The 26,788-nt window shown below is 42.2% G+C and overlaps 1 protein-coding gene across 2 annotated transcripts in view; it reads right to left on the bottom strand.

The window, feature by feature from the left end:
• Nucleotides 1-19,491, bottom strand: part of rab13 (RAB13, member RAS oncogene family) — a 59,414-nt gene extending 39,923 nt beyond the window's left edge. For both annotated transcript variants that reach the window (XR_011358147.1, XM_069940270.1), the window contains exons 1-3: nucleotides 19,060-19,491; nucleotides 5,650-5,710; nucleotides 2,825-2,885 (exon numbers count right to left, since the gene is read on the bottom strand). Coding sequence is in view for 1 of the 2 variants with exons in the window: in XM_069940270.1 (XP_069796371.1) it covers nucleotides 2,825-2,885; nucleotides 5,650-5,710; nucleotides 19,060-19,183 (246 nt within the window). In the remaining variant the exon portion in view is untranslated. The remainder of the gene's footprint in view (nucleotides 1-2,824; nucleotides 2,886-5,649; nucleotides 5,711-19,059) is intronic.
• Between the last annotated feature and the right edge of the window lie 7,297 nt (nucleotides 19,492-26,788).

Below are 26,788 nucleotides of genomic sequence, written 5' to 3'. Positions count from 1 at the left end.
GTGAGTGAGAGAGAGAGACACACACGGACAGGTGAGAGAAAGACACACACAGGCAGGCAAGACTGAGAGAGAGACACACAGACACAGACAGGTGAGTGAGAGAGAGACATACACGGACAGGTGAGCGAGAGAGACACACACACGGACAGGTGAGCGAGAGACACACACAGACAGGTGAGCGAGAAAGAGACTCACGCGGACAGGCGAGAGACACACACACGGACAGGTGAGAGAGAGAGAGAGACGTACACACGGACAGGCGAGAGAGAGCGAGAGAGACATTCACACGGACAGGTGAGTGAGAGAGAGACACACACGGACAGGTGAGTGAGAGAGAGAGACACACAGACAGGTGAGAGAGAGACACACACAGACAGGTGAGAGAGAGACACACACAGACAGGCAAGAGTGAGAGAGAGAGACACAAAGGCAGGTGAGCGAGAGAGAGACACACGGACAGGTGAGCGAGAGAGAGACACACGGACAGGCGAGAGACACACACACAGACAGGTGAGAGAGAGAGACACACACACAGACAGGTGTGAGAGAGAGTCACACACAGACAGGTAAGAGAGAGACACACACAGACAGGTGAGAGAGAGACACACACATACAGGTGAGAGAGAGAGAGAGAGACAGACCGATGAGAGAGAGAGACTCAGACAGATGAGAGAGAGACACACACACACGGACAGGTGAGTGAGAGAGAGACACACACGGACAGGTGAGAGAGAGAGAGACAGACAGATGAGAGAGAGAGACGCAGACAGATGAGAGAGAGACACACACACACGGACAGGTGAGTGAGAGAGAGACACACACGGACAGTTTAGCGAGAGACACACAAAGACAGGTGAGAGAGAGAGACATAGACAGGCAAGAGTAAGAGAGAGACACACACAGACAGGTGAGAGAGAGAGACGCAGACAGATGAGAGAGAGACACACACACACGGACAGGTGAGTGAGAGAGAGACACACACGGACAGTTGAGCGAGAGACACACACAGACAGGTAAGAGAGAGAGAGACACACACACGGATAGGCGAGAGAGACACACAGAGACAGGTGAGAGAGAGAGAGACATAGACAGGCAAGAGTAAGAGAGAGAGACACACACAGACAAGCGAGAGTGAGAGAGACACACACAGACAGGCGAGAGTGAGAGAGACACACACAGACAGGTGAGAGAGAGACACACACAGACAGGTGAGGGAGACACACACACACAGACAGATGAGAGTGAGAGACACACACAGACGTGAGAGAGAGACATACACACAGACAGGTGAGAGAGAGACACAGACAGACAGTTGAGTGAGAGAGAGACACACTCGGACAGGTGAGCACGAGAGAGACACACACGGACAGGTGAGAGAGACACACAGACAGATGAGAGAGAGACACAGACAGATGAGAGAGAGAGGCACAGACAGATGAGAGAGACACACAGACAGACATGAGAGAGACACACACAGATGAGAGAGAGACAGACAGATGAGAGAGACACACACACAGACAGGTGAGTGAGAGAGACACACACAGATGAGAGAGAGAGACAGACAGATGAGAGAGACACACACACAGACAGGTGAGTGAGAGAGACACATACGGACAGGTGAGCGAGAGAGAGACACACACGGACAGGTGAGAGAGAGAGAGACACACACACACACGGACATGCGAGAGAGAGACACACACGGATAGGTGAGCGAGAGAGAGACACACACGGACAGGTGAGCGAGAGAGAGACACACACGGACAGGTGAGAGGGAGACACACACGGACTGGTGAGAGAGACACACACAGACAGACAGGTGAGAGAGACACACACAGACAGATGAGAGAGAGACATAGACAGACATGAGAGAGACACACACAGATGAGAGAGAGACAGACAGATGAGAGAGAGAGAGACACACACACACAGGTGAGTGAGAGAGACACATACGGACAGGTGAGCGAGAGAGAGACACACATGAACAGGTGAGAGAGAGAGACACACACACACACACACACGGACAGGCGAGAGAGAGACACACACGGATAGGTGAGCGAGAGAGAGACACACACGGACAGGTGAGCGAGAGAGAGACACACACGGTCAGGTGAGCGAAAGAGAGACACACACGGACAGGTGAGAGGGAGACACACACGGACAGGTGAGAGAGACACACACAGACAGGTGAGAGAGACACACACAGACAGGTGAGAGAGAGAGACACACACAGACAGACAGGTGAGAGAGAGACACACACACAGACAGACAGGTGAGAGAGACACACACAGACAGATGAGAGAGACACACAAACAGATGAGAGAGAGAGACACACGCAGACAGGCGAGAGAGACACACATGGACAGGTGAGAGAGACACACACGGACAGGTGAGCAAGAGAGAGACACACACAGACAGGTGAGTGAGAGAGAGACACACACATGGACAGGTGAGTGAGAGAGAGAGAGACACACGGACAGGTGAGCGAGATTGAGACACATACGGACAGGTGAGTGAAAGAGAGACACACCCAGACAGGTGAGTGAGAGAGAGAGACCCACAGGCAGTGAGAATGCTGAACAACCATAGGAACTGCTCACACTAACCATCTGAGACTCTGTACATAACAATATCTATTTATTTGTGTAAATAAAATACTGTCCTGCATATGTATTGTTTGTCTGTATGTGTGTTATATCTGGTTGTGCGTTTGCATGTTTGTACCAAATACCAGAGAACAAGGTTTCATCAGGTTGTATTTGTACAATCAGATATCAATAAACTTGACTTGAGAGTCAGACAAGAAAGATGTGTAAAGTGCACCTACCATTGCTCCTCTGTAATACGCTGTTGTGATGGTTTTAAACCGTTCCTGTCCAGCTGTATCCCTGAAGGCAAAGAGAATAAAGAGGAATTACCATTTCAAGCTCGGGTTATACTTAACCTGTCAAGAGTTCTGGGTAACCTGCCCACAGTGATTGAATCCTGATAGCTGGAATTCAAGTCTTTACCTCACTCATTACAGCTCAGGTGAAGGCCATTTTGCCCCCATGATCTATGCTAGCTCACAGCAGAGCCATCCTGTAACCTAAAACTCTCCTTTGGGTTTTCTGCCTCGTCCCTTCCTTTACAATTAACCTCCCAATGCGGGCTGGTGATACGGGCCCAGACGACCCCAAAACCCAGCGGCAATAGAAATTCACCAAGACAAATGGTTACTTCAACAAAAGTTACTTTTACTTTCCTTTAAACAAAAACATGATCAAACTTTAACTTTTTACTCTGAACTTAACTTAACCCCCTTCTAATTTCTAATGTGTAGAAAAGTTCTTTGATTCACAGTCCAGTCTCACTCCTCCAAGTTCATTGGTATCAGGCAATTCCTATACTGTGCACAGAATTTAACATTTATGAATCTTCACCAGGCTCTGGTGCTTAAAGTTAAATGGTTACCGCTCAGGATGGTTCTTGTTGGTTTCAGAGAGATATTTGTTCCTCGTTGGACACACACAAACTGATTCCTTCTGATCAGCCACTTCAGTGCCTTGGCAAAGAAACTTGCCCCATCCAGGTTTTCCAAATGATAACCTCTTCTTCTGCAGTCCTTTTGATTCCCTTTTTTCAGGTGAAACAGTCTAGCCAGCCATTTTCTCTTGTCTGGACCACAAGGGTTTTCAACAGGTTAAACTCAGAACTTACAACCTGTCTTCAAAATGGGGTTTTGAACAAGCTGCCAGTTTGCCATGCTGCAGAAACCAGTTCTCTCTCTCTCTCTCTCTTAGAGAAAGTCTGATTGGTCTCTTCTCTCTCTCTGCTTGCAAAACCACATGACCATCTTAGAACCGCAAACTGCATCCAGACAGATTATGGCACCAGACCCAAACTTCAGACCCCGTTCATCAGTTGCTTTCAAAACAATAATCCATTTACTCCTGCTTTTGAAATTCTTTAGCAAAGCAGTCCCCTTGTTTTATTGTCTTTGCAAAGGCTCTCTGTGCCTGCATGACTCACTTTCAGCAAAGCTCCTGTATTTTAAAGGAGATCTGTTTTGTGAAGTGTTTGTGTTTGTTTGTGATCTACATTACCCCCACAATCTATCTCCTTCAGAAACCTGTCTATATACAATATAAAATATGATATAATCCGTCACTCTGGAGAAGGGAGGAAACTGAAGTATGCTGCAACTCTGCTTGGACAATAGCGAAGGTCATGACATAACCTGGATCTTTGCAGCTAAGGTGACACCAGGAAAGCTGGATGGACCTTCAACCAAACTCAGCAAGACTCAGTAAGGAAAATGAATGGATTGGTGGAATAGCTCATATGGTGCACTGGTGATGTTTTGGAAAGGAAATCTGCCCTAATTAACCTGTCAAACCCACATACCACGTCACTGACTCATAGAACATTACAGGACAGCCTATGATGTTGTGCCAAGGCTTTTTTTTTTGAGATTTCCTGCCTTTTTTAAGTTTATTTCAAGCCCACAAAACCTTGAAGTGCAACGTGTCATTGAAAATTTATTTCCTGCATTCGCACTTGGACGTCTTCCCCACAGATCTTAGCGCAGACAGTAACGGACACGGTGCAAGGTTTTACTGGGACATTGAGACCCATAGAAAAGTGGTACCAGGGCAAATGAATCCATCAACGCTGGATGTTGGATGCTGACACGAGAGGCATCAGATGCCGAGTACAAATGAAAATCAGTGGCAAAACATTTTTTAGATCAGTTGAACTAACGCAAATGTGTCAGCATCATTATGTGATTAAACATGCTAAGTTCAATCAAAGTTAATGTTTCTCCAACTTCCGACATCATACATACAGCAAATATGAAATTATCATTTGTGTTTAGCTTGAAATTGTCTATTGTAATCCCCCATTTTCTTTAAGGAAATAAACCATGTGAAAAGATTTGTTGTCCAGTGTTATGGCTCCGTCCCTCTGTGACATGAGATGAAATGGGAGACTCTTGTGGGCGGGTGGCGGGGAAGATGAGTGATGGAACATTACTGCATAGTACAGGCCCTTTGATCCACGTTGTTGTACTAACCCATATAATCTTTCTGAACAAAGTAAACCCCTCCTTCATAACCCTCTATTTTTCTTCCACCCGTGGGCCTATTTAAATGCCCCTATTGTACCAGCCTCCACCACCACCACCACTGGCAATGCATTCTAGGCACCCTCTGTGTAAAAGACATCCCTAATGTCTCCCCCAAAACTTTTCTCCCCTCATTTTGTACAAATGTCCCCTGATGTTCTCATCCTGGGAAAAAGTTGCTGGCTGTTCAGCCTATCTACACCTCTCGTCACCTTGTGGACCTCCATTCAGCCACCTCACCTCCTTCTTCGCTCTTGAGGAAAGCCCCAACTCTGCTATACTTACCTCATAAGACACCGGTGACACAGGCGCACATGGCAAGGAGAGATCGCACAATGCCAAAGGCAGGGATCAAACCCGGGTCTGTGGTGCTGAAGAGGTGGCGGATTTCCCTCCTGCGCCACTGAGCAGTTTAATGGGCCCTTGGTGAACTTGTGCGCTTTGAGGACGCTGACCCACTGAAGATGCCTCATTTCCCATTGTGGTCGAGGGTCGAAAGGACGTCAAAGCCGAGGTCCAGAGCCACTGGTGTCTTTAGTACTCACCAGACTTGCAGTTTGATCTTCTTCCCACCGACATTTATGGTTTTGATCTTGAAGTCGATGCCTTGGGAGAGGAGGAGAGGCGTGAAGTGATTTGAGAGGGGAAATTCTAGGTAGGTTATTAGTTCAGCACAACAGTGTGGGCTGAAAGGTCTGAACTGTGCTATAGATTTCTACTTTCTGTGACCAGAGTTTGAGAGAGAGAGACAGGCGCTGCCTGTACATTCTCCCAGTGACAGGGTGTTTCTTCCTCTTCCCTCCCACATTTGAATCTGTTGTAGGTCATTTGGGTGTAATAAGGTAGTGCGGGCTCATGGGCCAGAAGGACTTGTACATCTAAATTAAAATTGGGAAAAAAAATCCAGGGTTGGTAGGTTCATGGGCCATATGGGCATGTTTGGACAGTGTGGACTCATGGGTCAGAAGGGCCTGTTACTGTGGCCGGGGAACGGCGAGGCCTGGAGACCCATCAAGTCCCCCCCGTCTCCCCCAAGCTGAGCATTAGCCAGCTGGCCAGGAGGCCCGGACCATCGCCACCAGCCACCCGTGAGTCGCCCCTGCCCGGCCCCGCCAGCCCAGTGACACCTTCGCCATCGCCAGCCTGGCCAACCCAGACTGGATCAACACCAGGGAGTCAGCAGCATCTTGCAGCTGCACTGGGGCGTTCTGTAAGATCTGTCTTGGATCCCACTCACTTCCTTGTGGGCAAAGCTTCTTTTCTTTTAATTTTTTTATTTTTCACACTATAAACCATATTGACCAAGATACATAAGACATTTTTCTTCTTAAATATATACAGTGTCGTTTTCTCCCTTTTCCCCCCTCCCTCCCCTCCCTCCCTCACCCCCTTCCCCATTTATTTGAAGTTCAATCTATAAGATACATTAAACCCGTTAAACAATGTTGTCACTTAATAAAAATAAACAAGAAATTTTACTGAGTCAGTTCTTTTCGTTGTCTTCTCCTTCTGTCATTTTAGGTGGTGGAAGTCCATAGTAGGATTTCTCTATTGTATTTCATGTATGGCTCCCATATTTGTTCAAATATTGTAATGTTATTTCTTAAATTATATGTTATTTTTTCTAATGGAATACATTTATTCATTTCTATATACCATTGTTGTATTCTCAAGTTATCTTCTGGTTTCCAGGCTGACATAATACATTTTTTTTGCTACAGCTAGGGCTATCATAACAAATCTTTTTTGTGCTCCATCCAAATCAAGTCCAAATTCTTTGTTTCTTATATTACTTAGGAGGAAGATCTCTGGGTTTTTTGGTATATTGCTTTTTTGTGATCTTATTTAATATCTGGTTTAGATCTTCCCAAAATTTTTCCACTTTCTCACATGTCCAAATTGCATGAATTGTTGTTCCCGTTTCCTTTTTACAGCGAAAACATCTGTCTGATACTGTTGGGTCCCATTTATTTAACTTTTGTGGTGTGATGTATAGCCTGTGTATCCAGTTATATTGTATCATGCGTAACCTCGTGTTTATTGTATTTCTCATAGTTCCGGAGCATAGCTTCTCCCATGTTTCCTTCTTTATCTTTATGTTTAGATCTTGTTCCCATTTTTGTTTAGGTTGACCGTTTCTTTCCTCGTTCTCCTTTTCTTGCAGTTTGATGTACATGTTTGTTACAAATTTTTAAAATATCATTGTCTGTAATCACATATTGAAAATTGCTTCCTTCTGGTAACCTCAGACTGTTTCCCAATTTGTCCTTCAAGTAGGTTTTCAGTTGGTGGTATGCAAACATTGTATCGTGAGTTATATTATATTTATCCTTCGTTTGTTCAAAGGATAATAATTTATTTCCAGAAAAACAATTTTCTATTCTTTTGATCCCTTTTCTCTCCCATTCTCTAAAGGAAAGGTTATCTATTGTGAAAGGGATTAGTTGATTTTGCGTCAATATTAGTTTTGGTAGTTGGTAATTTGTTTTATTCCTTTCTACATGAATCTTCTTCCAAATGTTGAGCAGATGATGCAATACCGGTGAATTCCTACATTGCACCAATTTTTCATCCAATTTATACAGTAATGTTCAGGTATCTTCTCCCCTATTTTATCTAGTTCTAATCTAGTCCAATATGGTTTTTCCCTCGTTTGATAAAAATCTGATAGGTATCTTAATTGTGTGGCTCTATAATAATTCTTAAAGTTTGGTAGTTGTAAGCCTCCTTGTTTGTACCATTCTGTTAATTTATCTAGTGCTATCCTCAGTTTCCCCCCTTTCCATAAGAATTTCCTTATTATTTTCTTTAACTCCTTGAAGAATTTCTCTGTTAGGTGTATTGGTAATGACTGAAATAGGTATTGTATCCTTCATTTGTTCATTTTAATACAGTTTATCCTACCTATCAGTGTTAGTGGTAAGTCTTTCCAATGCTCTAAGTCGTCTTGTAATTTTTTTAATTAATGGATGGTAATTTAGTTTATATAGATGGTGGAGGTTTTTATTTAGTTGCATACCTAGGTATCGCATTGCTTGTGTTTGCCATCTAAATGGCGATTCTTTATTAAACTTTGTGAAATCCGCATTATTCATTGGCATTGCTTCACTTTTATTTGCGTTGATCTTGTACCCCGATACTTCTCCATATACCTTCAATTTCCTATGCAATTCTTTTATTGATATTTCTGGTTCTGTTAAGTATATTATAACGTCATCTGCAAATAGACTGATTTTATATTCCTTCTCTTTTATTTTTATCCCTCTTATTTTATTTTCTGTTCTTATCAGTTCTGCTAGTGGTTCTATAGCTAACACAAACAGTGAGGGAGATAGTGGACATCCCTGCCTTGTTGATCTGCTTAAGTTAAATTGTTTTGATATATATCCATTTACTGTCACTTTCACCAATGGCCCCTTATATAATGCTTTAATCCAATTAATATATTTCTCTGGTAGGCTGAATTTTTGTAGTACTTTGATTAAATAATTCCATTCTACTCTGTCAAAGGCCTTCTCTGCGTCTAAAGCAACCGCTACTGTTGGAGTTTTATTTCCTTCTACTGCATGAATTAAGTTAATAAATTTACAGATATTGTCTGTTGTTCGTCTTTTTTTAATAAATCCAGTTTGGTCTAGATTTACTATTTTTGGTACATAGTCGGCCAATCTGTTTGCTAATAGTTTAGCTATTATCTTATAATCTGTGTTAAGTAAAGATATTGTTCTATATGACGCTGGTGCGAGTGGATCTTTCCCTGTCTTTGGTATTACTGTAATTATTGCTGTTTTACAAGAATCTGGTATGCTTTGTGTTTTATCAATCTGGTTGATTACTTCCAGGAGGGGAGGAATTAATAAGTCTTTAAATGTTTTATAGAATTCTATTGGGAATCCATCCTCTCCTGGTGTTTTATAGTTCGATAGTTTTTTTTAATGTCTCCTGTAATTCTTCTATTTCAAATGGTTTTATTAATTTATTTTGCTCCTCTGTTTGTAATTTCGGTAGTTCAATTTTAGTTAGAAATTCATCTATTTTGTCTTCTTTCCCTTCGTTTCAGTTTGATATAGTTGCTTGTAGAATTCCCTGAAATTTTCATTGATTTCCGTTGGATTATATGTAATTTGTTTGTCCTTTTTCCTTCATGCCAATATCATTCTTTTAGTTTGTTCTGTCTTAAGCTGCAACGCTAGAATTTTGTGCGGTTTTCTCCTAGCTCATAATATTTCTGTTTTGTCTTCATTATGTTCTTCTCCACCTTATATGTTTGTAGTGTTTCATATTTTATTTTTTTATCTGCCAATTCTCTTCTTTTAGTTGTATCTTCTTTTATTGCTAATTCTTTTTCTATATTTGTGATTTCTCTTTCCAACTGTTCTGTTTCCCGATTGTAGTCCTTCTTCATCTTAGTTACATAACTTATTATTTGCCCTCTGATGAATGCTTTCATTGCGTCCCATAGTATAAACTTATCTTTCACTGATTCTGTATTTATTTCAAAGTACATTTTAATTTGTCGTTCAATTAATTCTCTAAAATCCTGCCTTTTAAGTAGCATGGAGTTTAATCTCCATCTATACATTCTTGATGGGATGTCCTCTAGCTCTATTGCCAATAACAGGGGTGAGTGGTCCGATAATAGTCTAGCTTTATATTCTGTTTTCCTAACTCTCCCTTGAATGTGGGATGATAACAGGAATAGGTCTATCCTTGAGTATGTTTTATGTCTTCCCGAATAATATGAATATTCCTTTTCCTTTGGGTGTTGTTTCCTCCATATATCCAAAAGTTGCATTTCTTGCATCGATTTAATTATAAATTTGGTTACTTTGTTCTTTCTGTTACTTTTTTTTCCAGTTTTATCCATGTTTGAGTCCAGATTAAGGTTAAAATCCCCTCCTATTAGTATGTTCCCTTGCGTATTTGCTATCTTCAAAAAGATATCTTGCATAAATTTTTAATCTTCTTCATTAGGTGAATATACATTGAGTAAATTCCAAAATTCTGAATATATCTGACATTTTATCATTACATATCTCCTTGTTGGATCTATTATTTCCTCTTCTATTTTGATTGGTACATTTTTATTGATTAATATAGCTACTCCTCTGGCTTTTGAATTATATGATGCTGCTGTTACATGTCCTATCCAATCTCTCTTTAATTTCTTGTGTTCCACTTCAGTTAGATGTGTTTCTTGTACGAATGCTATATCATTTTTTTCTTTTTTCAGTAAATTTAACAGTTTCTTCCTTTTGATTTGGTTATGTATTCCATTAATATTTAAAGTCATATAATTCAACATAGTCATTACATACTTTGTTTATCTTTCCTTTCCATTTCCTCATCACCACCTTCCCTTCTTATCCATTTCTGCTTTCTTTTTTTGAATACATTACAAGACAACATTTCTAAAACATAAAATATTTCCACTATTCTCATATCTAAAATTCCTTTAACCCCAATAGTCCCTCCCCTTTCTGAGTTGCCCTTTGTCCCTTGTCGGGCAACCACATCTCCCCTCTCCATTTGGATTTGCGAATCCGCTCGCAAGTGTCAACTGATTTAGCAGCGACTGTTATTCTTCCCCACCCAGCACCCCCAGAAAAGATTTTAATCGTCATATATAACAAAGATCACTCTCTTAATTACCTCCTTACTTCCTTTCTTCCCTTTCTTTCCCTTCTTAGTTCTTACTTATACTCTATTTTTTTTAATATATATATATAGTTTGTTGTCATTTTTGTTCTTGTTACATCTCTTCATCTCTCTGTCTGTTTTGTAGTTGTACTGCAAATTTTTGTGCTTCTTCCGGATCTGAGAATAGTTTGCTTTGCTGCCCCGGAATAACTATTTTAAGTACCGCTGGTATTTTAACATAAATTTATAACCTTTTTTTCCATAGGATCGCTTTTGCTGTATTAAACTCCCTTCTCTTCTTCAGGAGTTCAAAACTTGTATCTGGATAGAAAAAAATTTTTTGACCCTTGTATTCCAGTGGTTATTTGTCTTCTCTTATTTTTTTCATTTACTTCTCCAATATATTTTCTCTTGTTGTATATCTTAGGAATTTTACTAGAATGGATCTTGGTTTTTGTTGTGGTTGTGGTTTAGGGGCTAATGTTCTGTGTGCCCTTTCTATTTCTATCTGTAATTCTGGTCTTCCTAGGACCCTGGGGATCCATTCTTTTATAAATTCTTTCATATTTTTGCCTTCATCTTCCTTCAGGCCCACTATCTTTATATTGTTTCTTCTATTATAATTTTCCATTATATCTATCTTCTGAGCTAACAGCTCCTGTGTTTCTTTAACTTTTTTATCAGATTCTTCTAATTTCTTTTTTAAGTCATCTACCTCCATTTCTATGGCTGTTTCTTGTTCTTCCACTTTGTCTACTCTTTTTCCTATATCTGTCATGATCATCTCTAATCTATTCACTTTTTCTTCTGCACTTTTTATTCTTCTTTTTATTTCACTGAATTCTTGTGACTGCCATTCTTTTACTGTTTCCCTATATTCTTTAAAAAAAAATATCCATTGTCTTGCCCTTCCCTTCATCTTCCTTTTCTCTGTGTTCTTCCTCCTCTTCTTCTGAATTCCATTCCAGGATCTGTGTCCTTTACCTCTGTCTCTTCTGGTTTTCTTGTTGGGTTGTTTATTTTATTTTGTTGGCTATTTTTGGTTTTCTTATTTTTATTAAAAGTGTCTTGGTGTTGGTCTTCTTCCTCTGGGTTGGTCATCTGTTGTTTCTTTGATGTCCTATTTTTATTCTCTTCCTTCTTGTTCTCATTATTTTCTATGTTTTCCTGTTGAGAGTCTTGCTGTCGTGTTATACTTGTCTGTTTCAGCTGTGGAAATTTACTCCTCAGCTGGTCCCCCCTCCGATCAGTGTTGTTTTTGTCTTGCGCATTCTCGCGCATGCGCGGTTGCGCACTTTTGTTTGGCTCCGTGAGCCATTTTTGTAGTCCCGAGTTCAGGGTTTCCACTGACCTCAGGGAGCGGGCTTCTCTCTCCACGGCGGGCTTCCTCGTACCGGTAAGGCCTTCACCTTCCTCTTCCGACGTCCTTCCTTCTTCTTTACTTCTCGTTGTTTTTGGTTTTTCTTTCTTCGCTGCCATTTTCTCCACACTTTTACTTTCACTTTGTTATGGTTTCTATGTTTGTGCCTTTGTTTTTTCTCTATTTTTTTTTAACTTTTCTGGAGAGGGCTGGAGTTCCCCTACTGGCCACTACTCCACCATGTGACTCCCCTCTGGGCAAAGCTTCTTAAGGCAAAGGCTAAGAGCCGGTAAACTCTGAATTCAAACCACCTGCTGCCTTACAGGTTTTGGCTCCTCAGGCAAAGGCTAGAAGGCAACTCTGCCTTCAAATCCCCAGGCTCGGCTCGCCCAGCCATCAGTACCTGGAAAAGGGCCCCAGCTATGGGCAAATGGCACATGTCAGTCTGGCAGCAGGGCCCGGTAGCTGTGACAGAGTGCAGGAAACAGTTTCCATAGTGGTCTGCAGCAGCAAACTCAGTGGGTGAAGGATCCGTAAGGACAATGGCCAGCGAGCACGGTCTTGGAACAGACCACTGCGGGGCAATCCTGCGTCACTCTGGCTGTCATGCCTCACACTCCACCAGACTCAGTGGCCTGGGACTCAGAGGAGGCATTTGTCCTGGGCGAGCACTCACCTCCAAGTCCTTGCCCCAGCACACAAAGCTGAAAAGCTACAAGGCACTGTGTTCATCTTTGCTTGTGAAGGGATGGGCCATGGATGGGATGGATCTATAAATTAATATTGTTTTTAAAGAAAATCTCAGATTTCCCCCTCACCCCCCAGAACATCTCCTGTTCTCCACAGGGATGGGGTGGGGCTCTAAACTCCCCACAACCCTGGGACTATCAAAAGAAGGGACTAAAAAGGAATGTTTCTGGTCTTTGATAGTGAAATAAACATCAATTGAGGACTGTGATTTGGGGAGAAAATTAGCACAAGTGTACGAAAGAACCACAGCCCATTTCCTTCCTCAATTTGGAGATAGCAGAATCAGAATTTATTGTCATGAACATGATGTGCAATATGTTGTTTTGTACAATGACAGGGCAATTATTTCTATAAATCACATTTCAAAATAAATGAAATAGTGCAAGAAAGAGTGAGGCAGTGTCCGTGGTTCATGGATTATTCGGGAACCTGATGGCCTCGTTCCACTGAGTGCTCGTCTTCAGGCTCCCGTACCTTTTCCCCGATGAGGGCAAGGCCTGGGTGGTGGGGATTCTTATGACACCACCTCTTGTAGATGTCCTCGATGGAGTGAAGTCTGTAGCAGGAAAGTTAACAACCCTCCAGACTTTTTTCTCCCCTGTCCTGTGTGTCGGCACCTCCAGACCAGACAGTGATGCATCCAGTTGGAATGCTCTTGAATATATATACCTATCCAAGTTTGAGCCTTTGGTGACATATCTAATCTCTTCAAACTCTGAAGTATAGCCGCTGGCGAGTTTTCTTTGTGATTGCATCGACATGGAGGCCCCAGGACAGATCCTTGGAGATGTTGACACCTTGTAATTTGAAGTTCTTGACCACCTCCACTGCTGACCTCTCAATGAGGACTGGGTCATGTTCTCCTGAAGTCCACAATCGTCTGTTTGGTATTGCTAATGTTGAGTGCAAGGTTGTTGTTGTGACACCACTCAATGAACTGATCCATCTCCCTCCTGTACGCTTCCTCATTGCTGTCTGTGATTCTGCCAATTTCAGATAGCATTTAAATTGTGCCTAGCCACACAGTTATGGGTGTGGAGCACCCAGCGGCACAAGGAAAGCTTCTTCCCCTCCGCCGTCAGATTCCTGAACAGACAATTATCCACAGACACTGCCTCACTTTCTCTCGTTTTGCACTATTTTATTTTTTTTTAAATATAATTTATAGCAATATTTGCACTGTGACGTTGTCGCAAAACAACAAATTTTGTAACACGTTCATGATGATAAATTCTGATTCCAAGAATGAGACTCTTAGGAATGAGATCTCTTCCTTGTATTGCCAACTGTTGAATTCCTGATAAACCTCTTCAGCGTCCTCTTCAATTACCACTGCTTCTCAAGCAAAGATTCCCAAACCATTCCCCTCTCAAGTCCACCTTTAAAACTTGCACTGAGAAACAGAGGCTGGAGTCTTGAGCCTGGAGGAACTCAGCAGGTCAGGCAGCATCCACGGAGGGAAAGGGATCTCCTTAACAAGCCCCCGACCAGGAAGAGAGGTGCTCACTCCCTCCTCTGCCAAAGTGGGTATAGTAAATGGCTTCACGTTCCTGGGAGTAAACCCCTCTAGCAACCTTCCATGAGGGCACGATGGCCAAGGTGGCGGACCATCTGCCTCTACTTTCTCAGGAACCCGAGGTAATTTGGTCCTGAGGATACACCATCGAGAGTATCCCGTCATGATGCGTCACTGCGTGGTTCAGGAATTGTCCAAGGAGAATGTGCCAGCTCCACCCAGTCAAAACATTTGGTTGGGGGGGCGTGGGGAAATTAGGATTGAACCTGGGTTGCTTTGGCAGTAATGTAATCCCACCACTGTGCTATCTTGGTGATCTGTTAGAGGCCTTCCAAAATTATGAGTGGGGTAATTGGGAAAAGAACAAAGGCACATAAAACTAGAAAATAAAACCAATGCAAGAAGACCATGAACATCCAACTGGCAATTCGTAGAGGGATCAATAAAAACGGCCTCTTCTCCCAGTAAACATGGATAACAGAATACCTGCTAGTATTCATTTCAAGAGAAATAGAATACAGGAGCAGGGATGTGATGTTGAGGCTTTACAAGGCACTGGTATTGTGAGCAGTTTTCAGCTCTTCATTGAAGGAAGGATGTGCTGACATTGGAGAGGGTTCAGAGGAAGATCACAAGGATGATTCTGGGCATGAAAGGGTTACCACGTGAGGAGCATTTGGCAGCTGTAGGAATTTAGGAGAACGGAGGGGGGTGGAGGCAGCGGGGAATCTCATCAAAACATTTCAAACATTGAAAGGCGTGGACAGAGTAGATGTGGAAAGGTTGTTTCCCATGGTGGGAGAGTCCAGGACAAGAGGGCATAACTTTGGGATTGAAGGGCGTCCGCTTAGAACAGAGTTTCTTTAGCCAGAGGGAGGTGAATCTGTGGAATTTGTTGCCAGAGGCAGTTGTGGAGGCTCGGTCATTGGGTGTATTTAGGCAGAGATTGATAGGTTCTTGATTAGTCAGGGTGCCAAATGGTTATGGGGAGGTGGGAAAATGCATCAGCTCATGATTAAGTGGCAAGGCAGACTCAATGGCCCATTTCTGCTCTCATGACTTTGGTCTTCAGCCCACAATTTTGCACCGATCTATGGAAACCTACTCCATGAAAATCTAACACTTTTTTATCTCACAGTGCACACCCCTCTTTATTTCTTACATCCATGTGCTTATCTAAGGCCTGTTTTATTTCCTGAAAGTTTGTTTACTGGTTGTTTAATAGCACTTTTGCACTTTTTAAAAATTAATTTAGATCATGGAACATTATAGCACAATATTGGCCTTTTGGGCCTCGATGTTGTGCTGACCTACATATTCCAACCAAACAAAAAATAACTAAACCTTCATAACCCTCTATTTTTCTTTCATCCATTTATCCATGTCTCATAAATACCCCTGTTGTTCCAGCCTCCATCTTCACCTCTGGTAATGCATTCCAGGCATCCACAACTCTCTGTGTTAAAACAAAACTTACCCCTGATGTCTCCCCTAATCTTTCCTCCCTTCACTGTGTAGAGACATCTTTTAGTGTTTGCTATTCACACCCTGGGAAAAGGTGCTGGCTGTGCCTCACAGAATCTTCTCGACCTCCATTAAATCACCTCTTATCCTTCTTCGCTCCAAAGAGAAAAGTCCCAGCTCTGCTAACCCTGTCTCATAAGACTTATTTTCTAATCCAGGCAACATCCTGGTAAATCTCCTCTGCACCCTCTCCATAGCTTCCACATCCTTCCTGTAATGAGGTGACCAGAACTGAACACAATACTTGGTCTCAACAGAGATTTGTAGATTTGCAACATGACCTCAATCCCCTATTAAAGAAGCCCAGCATTCTACAGGCCTTCTTAACCATCCTATCAACCTGCATGCCAACCTTGAGGAATGTATGGATTTGGACTCCACAGTTCCTCTGTTCCTCCACACTGTTAAGTATCCGACCATTAACCCTGTGCCCAGCCTTCTGGTTTGACCTTGCAAAAATGTATCGCCTCACACTCATCTGGATTAAACTCCATCTGTCACTTTTCTGCCCAACTCTGAATCCTGTCTGTATCCTTTTGTAACTTACAGCTTCAGCATTATCCACAACTCCCCCAGCCTTCATATCATCCATAAACTGACTGACCCATCCTCCTCCCTCTTCACAGCAAAGAGCAGGGAGGGATCCCAGGACAGATCCCTGAGGAATCCACTAGTCACTAGGCAGAACACGTTCCAGCCACTACTACTCTCTGCTCTCTTTTTTTTGGGAATATTTTATTTACATTTTGGAATATTTTATTTACATCAATAAAAAACTGATGTATGATACATGATGGCTTTTTATCTCCATCCAGACCCCCCCCCGAAAAGTAAATATAGAAACTAGGTGCAGGAGTAGGCCATTTGGCCCTTCAAGCCTACACTGCTATGGCTGATCGTCTACTCAGTACCCTGTACCTGCCTTCTCCCCATACCTCTTGATCCCCTTAACCACAAGGGCCAAATCTAAAATATAGATAAGGAACCGGCTTCAACCACTTCCTGTGGCAAAGAATTCCACAGATTCACCCCTCTCTGAGAGAATTTTTTTTCTCGTCTCAGTCCTAAAAGACTTCCCCCTTATCCTTAAACTGTGACCCCTGGTTCTGGTCTTCCCCAACATCTAGTATCTAGCCTGTCCAATCCCTTAAGAAATGAAGGGATGAAGAAAAAGAGAAAAGTAGAAAGAAAGAGATTGTCAGGAGTTCGTCGTCTACCCCACAAATTTTACGTTTTCAAAATTTACAGATTTCATGGGAATGTTTGCTTGGGTCTCGTGGGGGAGGGCAATTAAAGATTTGCACCTACATTTTGTAGATATAGCTACCATCTTTGTCGTACTTATTTCTTAGGTTAAAGGTAATTTTCTCAAGGGGAACACCACTGTGCATTTCCATATTCCAACGGGCTATACCTAGATGGGAATCAGGCTTCCAAATAATCGCATTTCCTGGCCACCGCCCACGTGATCTTGACAAATATTGTTTGATGTTGGGACAACTTCATTTGAGTTGAATTCCTGTAATTTGCTCTAAGAGTTTCCCCAGATCTACCCAAAAGGAACATGCCCAAGTAGAATGGTTCCTATCTCCTCACCCAAAACATTGTTCCAAAATATCTGATTTAAATTTATTTAATTTTTGCGGTGTGAAATATAACTGGTGCAAAAATTATAGTGCACCAATCTATATCTTACATTTAATGAATTTGTCATACAATTTGTTATTGTATTTATCTGCCTCTTTCAGCCTTCTGTGTTCCTGGGCACTCGAATTCCCAAACCAGGCCTTGATGAAACGGCCGGCATATTTTTACCTGGAGAAGCTCAGTTGCTATCATTAAAGAAATAGCGAGGCATCTGGAGTGAGAATTCAGCAAAGGCATGTCCTGTTTCACAAATTTACTAGAGTTCTTTGACGATATAACCAGCGTGGTAGATAGAGGGGAGCAGATGGACATCATTTATCTTGATTTTCAGAAGATGATCGATAAGGTGCCATACAGAAGATATGGATGCAAGGAATTGGGGCGATGCATTAGCATGGATAGAGAATTGGTTAACCAATAGGAAGCATAGAGTTTGGATATTTTCTGGTTGGCCATCGGTGGTAAATGGAGTGCCGCAGAGGTTGGTGCCCGGCCCGCAAATGTTCACAGCATACTGTACAGAAACAATCTGGAGGATGGGACAGAATGTAGTGTATCCAAGTTTTCTGATGACATTCAGTGGAAGAGCAAATTGTGCACAGGCTACAGAGAGTCTGTAGAGAGATATCGAAAGGTTAAGTGAGTGAGCAAGGGTCTGGCAGATGGAGAACAATGATGGTAAATGGGAGGTTATCCGCTTTGGAAGGGAGAATGAAAGTTCAGATTATTATTTAAATGGCGATTGCAGCCGTGCAGGACAGGTCTGTTTGGGAGGGGGGGGGGGGGTAAGAAGAGGGAAAGAGGGGGAGGGAAGATGAGGGAAAGAGGGGGAGGGAAGATGAGGGAAAGAGGGGGAGGGAAGATGAGGGAAAGAGGGGGAGGGAAGATGAGGGAAAGAGGGGGAGGGAAGATGAGGGAAAGAGGGGGAGGGAAGATGAGGGAAAGAGGGGGAGGGAAGATGAGGGAAAGAGGGGGAGGGAAGATGAGGGAAAGAGGGGGAGGGAAGATGAGGGAAAGAGGGGAGGGCGGGAAAGAGGGGAGGGCGGGAAAGAGGGGAGGGCGGGAAAGAGGGGAGGGCGGGAAAGAGGGGAGGGCGGGAAAGAGGGGAGGGCGGGAAAGAGGGGAGGGCGGGAAAGAGGGGAGGGCGGGAAAGAGGGGAGGGCGGGAAAGAGGGGAGGGCGGGAAAGAGGGGAGGGCGGGAAAGAGGGGAGGGCGGGAAAGAGGGGAGGGCGGGAAAGAGGGGAGGGCGGGAAAGAGGGGAGGGCGGGAAAGAGGGGAGGGCGGGAAAGAGGGGAGGGCGGGAAAGAGGGGAGGGCGGGAAAGAGGGGAGGGCGGGAAAGAGGGGAGGGAGGGAAAGAGGGGAGGGAGGGAAAGAGGGGGAGGAGGAGAAGGAAGAGGGAAAGGAAGAGGGAGGGGGAGAGAAAGAAATAGAGTGAGAGAGAGGGAAGGAAGGTGTGATGGGGGTGGAAGAAAACTTTTCCTCTCCACCACCCTTTCCCAAAGCTTTTGTGGACTCACCAATGGTGGAAATGTAGGTGCTGTTGAAGTTGTCATCGGCGAAGCGGATGATGAGGCACGTCTTGCCGACCCCACTGTCTCCGATCAGCAGCAGTTTGAACAGATAATCGTATGCTTTGGCCATCTTCCCGGAGCCGGGTGTGCTCCCGTTCTGGGCTGCGTGTGCGTGCTGGGTTGCGGGGGAAGAGACGCTCTCTTTCTCCTTTCTCCCTTCCACATCCAGGAGGGGCTTCACCTCCGCCAGCCTGTAAAAAACTAGACAACTCCTCCCACCACCCCCCAAAACTACTTCAATGCAACCTCTTTCTCAAACATCCTTGTTTAGAATTTATTTCCTTCCTTATTCCCATCATGAACGAGGATAATTGGGGCAGGACCTTCCTGTTTGGGCGAAAGAATTTTTTTTAACACAGAATTTTTTTGTCTGCAAAGTTCCTGGACTCTGCTCAACTTTCTTAAAGGGGATGGGATCAGGAGATGATCCTCGAATCGGCCAATTTAAAGGCTCCTTCCAACTTTAGTTCAGTTGGAAGGGTTGGATTGTTTGACAAAGGAACTGAATTGGCACTGGGATGGGAACCCCTTGGATTCAAGATTTATTGTTATGTAATTTTTCAACCAAAATTAGAGTTCAATCACAATATTTATTTTTACTAAAAGAAAACTTTTCTTCCCGTTCTTAGTTTTGTATCCACACATTCCCATCACTGCACATCATTACATTCATCTCTATTTACACCATTACCACCCCTGTGGCACCTTGTCGTTACTCCCCTCCCCTCTGCTGTTTAAGGGTGTTACAGGCTTAGAGGACCCCAAACTCCAGCAGCAATAGAAATTCACCAAGACAAATGGTTGCTTAAACAAAAGTTGCTTTTAATTTTCTTTAAACACAAAAACAGAATCAAACTTTAACTTATTACTATTAACTTAACCCCCTAATTCTTAGTGCATGTGTAGGTAATGTGTATATGTTCGGGAAAGTTCTTTGCTTTAATAGTCCAGTTATTCACTCTCACTTCTCTAAGTTCACTGGTATCAGGCAATTCTCATACTGGGCACAGAATTTAACATTTATGAATCTTCACCAGGTTCTGGTGCTTAAAGTTAAATGGTTACCACTCAGGAAGGTTCTTGTTGGTTTCAGAGAGATATTTGTTGCTCGTTGGACACATACAAACTGATTTCCTCCAATCAGCCACTTTGGTGTCTTGCTGAAGAAACTTGCCCCATCATGGGTTTTCCAAATGATAACCTCTTCTTCCAGGTCACCACAGAGTTCCTTTTGTTTCCCTTATTTCAGGAGAAACACTCATTTCCTACTGGAAGGATCACAAGAGTTTCAACAGGCTGAACTCAGAACTCACAACCCATCTTCAAAATGGGGTTTTCAACAAGCCTGCCAACTCGCCATGTTGCAGCCTCCAAAAGCTAGTGCAGAACTGTAGACTCTCTCTCTAAAAAATAAATCTTGTTTGGTCTTTTCACTCTCTCTCTCTTTGCAAAACCACATGACCCCTCTTAGAACTGCAAACTGCAACCAGACAGATTGGTGGCACCAGAATCAGTTTCTGCTTGGGCATCTGTTGCTTTAAAGACAATAGTTCATTTATTCCACAGCATCAGTCCAATTAACACCTAGTTGTGAAGTCTCCATAGGCATTCTTCAAAGTTTCTGTAAAGTAACTGTGGACATGAAGTCTCTACTTTTGCATTGCTCTTGCATTTTAAATGAGATGCCTTTTGTGAAGTGTTACTCTGTTTGTGAAGTGACCTACACAATCTATCCCTTTCAAAAACATTTATATATATATATATATATATATATATGAGGGGAGTCACGTGATGGAGTAGTAGCCGGTCGGGGAATTCCAGCCCTCTCCGGAAAAGTTTAAAAAAAACACACAAAACACAAAGGCACATACATAAAAATTAAAATAAAGTGAAATTAAGGGTGGGAAGAAAATGGCAGCGAAGAAAGAAAAGTCGAAAGCAACGGGAAGAAGAGAAGAAGAAAGAACGTCGGAAGACGAAGGTGAAGGCCTTACCTGTTCGAGGAGGCCCGCCGCGGAGAGAGAAGCTCGCTCCCTAAGGTCAGTTGAAGTCCCGAGCTCGGGACTACAAAAATGGCTCGCGGAGCCAAGGAAAAGTGCACAACCGCGCATGAAAAAAAAGACACTGACGGGAGGGGGGACCAGCTGAGGAGTCGATCTCCACAGCTGAGAATGACAGCTACAGCACAACAACAGGAAGAGAACATAGAAAACAATGAGAACAAGAAAGAAGAGAGTAAAAAGAAAACAAGGAAACAACAGATGACCAACGCAGAGGAAGAAGAAGAAGAAGAACATAGAGAAATGGAAGAAGAAGGGAAAGGCAAGACAATGGATATATTTTTCTTTAAAGAATATATGGAATCAGTAAAAGAATGGCAATCACAAGAATTTAGTGAAATAAAAAGAAGAATTAAAAGTACAGAAGAAAAAATGAATAGATGAGAGATGGTCATGTCAGAGAAAGGAAAAAGAGTGGACAAGGTGGAAGAACGAGAAACAGCCATAGAAATGGAAGTAGATGACTTAAAAAAGAAATTAGAAGAATCTGATAAAAAATTAAAATGTACTTTGAAATAAATACAGAATCAGTGAAAGATAAGTTTATACTATGGGACGAAATGAAAGCGTTCATCAGAGGGCAAATAATAAGTTATGCAACCAAGATGAAGAAGGACTACAATCAGGAAACAGAGCAGTTGGAAAGGGAAATAGTAAATATAGAAAAAGAATTAGCAATGAAGGAAGACACAACTAAAAGAAGAGAATTGGCAGATAAAAAAATAAAATGTGAAACACTACAAACAAATAAGGCGGAGAAGAACATAATGAAGACAAAACAGAAATATTATGAACTAGGAGAAACAACACACAAAATTCTAGCATGGCAGCTTAAGACAGAACAAACTAAGAAAATGGTATTGGCATCAAGGAAAAAAGACAAACAAATCACATATAATCCAACGGAGATTAATGAAAACTTCAGAGAATTCTACGAACAATTATACCAAACTGAAAACGAAGGGAAAGAAGACAAAATAGATGAATTTTTAACTAAAATTGAACTACCAAAATTACAAATAGAGGAACAAAATAAGTTAACAGAACCATTTGAAATAGTAGAAATACAAGAGATAATAAAAAAACTACCAAATAATAAAACACCAGGAGAGGATGGATTCCCAATAGAATTCTATAAAACATTTAAAGATTTATTAATTCCTCCCCTCCTGGAAGTAATCAACCAGATTGATAAAACACAAAGCTTACCAGATTCATGCAAAACAGCAATAATTACAGTAATACCAAAGACAGGGAAAGATCCACTCGCACAAGCGTCATATAGGCCAATATCTTTACTTAACACAGATTATAAGATAATAGCTAAACTATTAGCAAACAGATTAGCCGACTATGTACCAAAAATAGTAACTCTACACCAAACTGGATTTATTAAAAAAAGACGAACAACAGACAATATTTGTAAATTTATTAACTTACTTCATGCAGTAGAAGGAAATAAAGCTCGAACAGTAGCAGTTGCTTTAGACGCAGAGAAGGCCTTTGACAGAGTAGAATGGAATTATTTATACAAAGTATTACAAAAATTCAGTTTACCAGAGAAATATATTAATTGGATTAAAGCATTATATAAGGGGCCACTGGCGAAAGTGACAGTAAATGGATATATATCAAAGCAATTTAACTTAAGCAGATCAAAAAGACAGGGATGCCCACTATCACCCTTATTGTTCGCGTTAGCTATAGAACCACTAGCAGAATTGATAAGAACAGAAAATAAAATAAAAGGGATAAAAATAAAAGACAAGGAATATAAAATCAGTTTATTTGCAGATGACGTTATAGTATACTTAACAGAACCAGAACTATCAATAAAAGAATTACATAAGAAATTGAAGGAATATGGAGAAGTGTCGGGATACAAGATTAACGCAAATAAAAGTGAAGCAATGTCAATGAATAATGCAGATTTCTCAAAATTTAAGAAAGAATCACTATTCAGATTCAGAAGTAATACAAATAAATAAAAACCTCGGCCATCTATATAAACTCAATTATTATCCACTAATGAAAAAATTACAGGACGACTTAGAGCATTGGAAAGACTTACCACTAACACTAATAGGAGAAGGATAAACTGTATTAAAATGAACATTTTCCCAAGGATACAATACCTATTTCAGACATTGCCAATACACTTGACGGAGAAATTCTTCAAGGGGTTAAAGAAAATAATAAGGACATTTTTATGGAAAGGGCCGTTGTCATACCCACACTCCTGTTCGGCTCCGAATCATGGGTCCTCTACCGGCACCACCTACGGCTCCTAGAACGCTTCCACCAGCGTTGTCTCCGCTCCATCCTCAACATCCATTGGAGCGCTCACACCCCTAACGTCGAGGTACTCGAGATGGCAGAGGTCGACAGCATCGAGTCCACGCTGCTGAAGATCCAGCTGCGCTGGATGGGTCACGTCTCCAGAATGGAGGACCATCGCCTTCCCAAGATCGTATTATATGGCGAGCTCTCCACTGGCCACCGTGACAGAGGTGCACCAAAGAAAAGGTACAAGGACTGCCTAAAGAAATCTCTTGGTGCCTGCCACATTGACCACCGCCAGTGGGCTGATAACGCCTCAAACCGTGCATCTTGGCGCCTCACAGTTTGGCGGGCAGCAGCCTCCTTTGAAGAAGACCGCAGAGCCCACCTCACTGACAAAAGGCAAAGGAGGAAAAACCCAACACCCAACCCCAACCAACCAATTTTCCCTTGCAACCGCTGCAATCGTGTCTGCCTGTCCCGCATCGGACTGGTCAGCCACAAACGAGCCTGCAGCTGACGTGGACTTTTTTACCCCCTCCATAAATCTTCGTCCGCGAAGCCAAGCCAAAGAAGACAAAAGAAGATAAACAAGGAGGCTTACAACTACCAAATTTTAAAAATTATTATAGAGCCGCACAATTAAGATACCTATCAGATTTTTATCAAACAAGGGAAAAGCCAGATTGGACTAGATTAGAACTAGATAAAATAGGGGAGAAGACACCTGAACATATATTATATAAATGGGATGAAAAATTGGTACAATGTAGGAATTCTCCAGTATTACATCATCTGCTCAATATTTGGAAGAAGATTCATGTAGAAAGGAATAAAACAAATTACCAATTACCAAAACTAATCCTGACGCAAAATCAGCGAATCCCTTTTACAATAGATAACCTTTCCTTTAGAGAATGGGAGAAAAAGAGTAGAAAATTGATTTTCAGGAAATAAATTATTATCCTTTGAACAAATGAAGGATAACTATAATATAACTCACGATACAGTGTTGGCATACTACCAACTGAAATCCTATTTGAAGGACAAATTTGGAAGCAGTCTGAGGTTACCAGAGGGAAGTAATTTTGAATATGTGATTACAGACACAATGATAATTAAAAAATTTATAACAAATATGTATATTAAACTGCAAGAAAAGGAGAATGAGAAAACAAATGGTAAAACTAAACAAAAATGGGGTCAAGATTTAAACATAAAGATAAAGAATGAAACATGGGAGAAGTTATGCTCTGGAACTATGAGAAATACAATAAACACGAGGTCACGTCTGATACAATATAACTGGATACACAGGCTATACATTACACCTCAAAAGTTAAATAAATGGGACCCAACAGTATCTGACAGATGTTTTCGCTGTAAAAAGGAAATGGGAACAACAATTCATGCAATCTGGACACGTGAGAAAGTGAAAAAATTTTGGGAAGATCTAAACCAGATATTATATAAAATCACAGAAAGCAATATACCAAAAAAACCAGAGATCTTCCTCCTAAGTAACATAAAAAACAAAGAATTTGGACTCGATTTGGATGGTGCACAAAAAAGATTTGTTAGGATAGCCCTAGCTGTAGCAAAAAAATGTATTATGTCAGCCTGGAAACCAGAAGATAACTTGAGAATACAACAATGGTATATAGAAATGAATAAATGTATTCCATTAGAAAAAATAACATATAATTTAAGAAATAATATTACAATACTTGAACAAATATGGGAGCCATACATGAAACACAATACAGAAAACCTACCGAGGACATCTACCACCTAAAATGACAGAAGGAGAAGGAAATGAAAAGAATTGACTCAGTGGAATTTCTTGTTTATTTTTATTGAGTGACAACATTGTTTGACGGGTTTAATGTATCTTAGATTCTGAACTTTAAATGAATGGGAGGGGAAGTAGGGTGGGTGGGATGGGAAGAGGGAGGGGGGGGAGAAAACGACACTGTATATATTTGAAAAGAAAAATGTATGTATCTTGATCAATGTGGTTTATAGTGTAAAAAAAAACACATTTATATATCATATGCAATATAATGTAACCCATAATATGGGGCTTCCCCTCGGTCTCAGCCCCTCGATGCCCGGTAATGGGTGGAATCTTGATTGTGGTTCTTCCCCACAGCGCCCTTCCATTGGCTGCACCAAACCTCAGTAATTCCAGTCCCTCCCCACAGTTTCCTGCAGCCTGGAATGTGCCAGTTGGCAGCATTCCCTCATCGGCATCTCCGCGTGCTGAAAGACAAACAGGTTTCAGGCAGACCGAGGGGGGGGGGGGGGTCTCTCACCAGTCTTCCCGCCATCCTGGATATCTGACTCTGGGTACAGCCCGTAGATCAGGGAGTTCTCTGTCATGCTGCTGCTGGGGATGAACTGTGACAAGGTCAAGGACCCTTGCTTCCTTTTCCACACATCGAAGATTCTATTTTCCTCATTCCACTCCCCACCTCCCTAGATTTCTTTAACCTTCAGACAAGATCATTGAAGGCCACATGACCAGTTATCTGGCTCTTGAACCTCCCTGTACAACCCAAATCAACTCCAAAAGCTTTGCCTGCATGATTGAAACATTACCTTTTTCTTTGCACTAACTGCAAATGTGAATACTTATTTATCTATCCTTCTAAATTAATCAACAACCACGACGAGTTACGCTCCAGAGAAGAGGTGCAAAATCTCGTGACATGGTGCGAGAGTAACAACCTGAGTCTCAACATGGGCAAGACAAAGGAGATGATCAGGAGGACCAAGGACGACCACCCTCTGCTACACATCAACAACTGTGTAGCAGAGAGAGTGGAGAGCACCAAGTTCCTTGGTATTCACTTAACCAGTGACCTTTCGTCGACACTCAACATCTCCTTACTTGTCAGAAAGGCGCAGCTGTGACTGCGCCTTCCTGAGAGGAAAGAAGTGGGCAAGGCTATCGGCCACCATCATGCACAGTTGGTACAGTGCGCTGTAGAGAAATGGATTGGAGGTCAATCCATGGGACCGTATGAATGGCAGAGAGGATCACTGCAGTCTCCCTCCCCTCCATATTGATCTACTGGGATCATTGTCTAAAATCATTGAGGACCCCTTCCACACACAGCATCTTTCAGCTGCTCCCATCGGGGAAGAGAGACAGGAGGATCAGAGCCAGCACCACCAGGCTGAGGAATAGCTTCTTCCCACAAGCATTGAGAATGCCGAACGACCGAAGGATCTGCTCACATTAACCATTCGACTCTCATATTAATTGCAAAATATTTATTTGTATAGATGAAGCCTTGTCCTGTGTATGTATTGTTTGTCTGTTTGTGTGT

This window comes from Narcine bancroftii, chromosome 5 (assembly GCF_036971445.1).
Source record: "Narcine bancroftii isolate sNarBan1 chromosome 5, sNarBan1.hap1, whole genome shotgun sequence".
In the NCBI taxonomy this organism is placed as follows: Eukaryota; Metazoa; Chordata; class Chondrichthyes; order Torpediniformes; family Narcinidae; genus Narcine; species Narcine bancroftii.
This window is presented reverse-complemented; position numbering and strand designations above follow the sequence as displayed.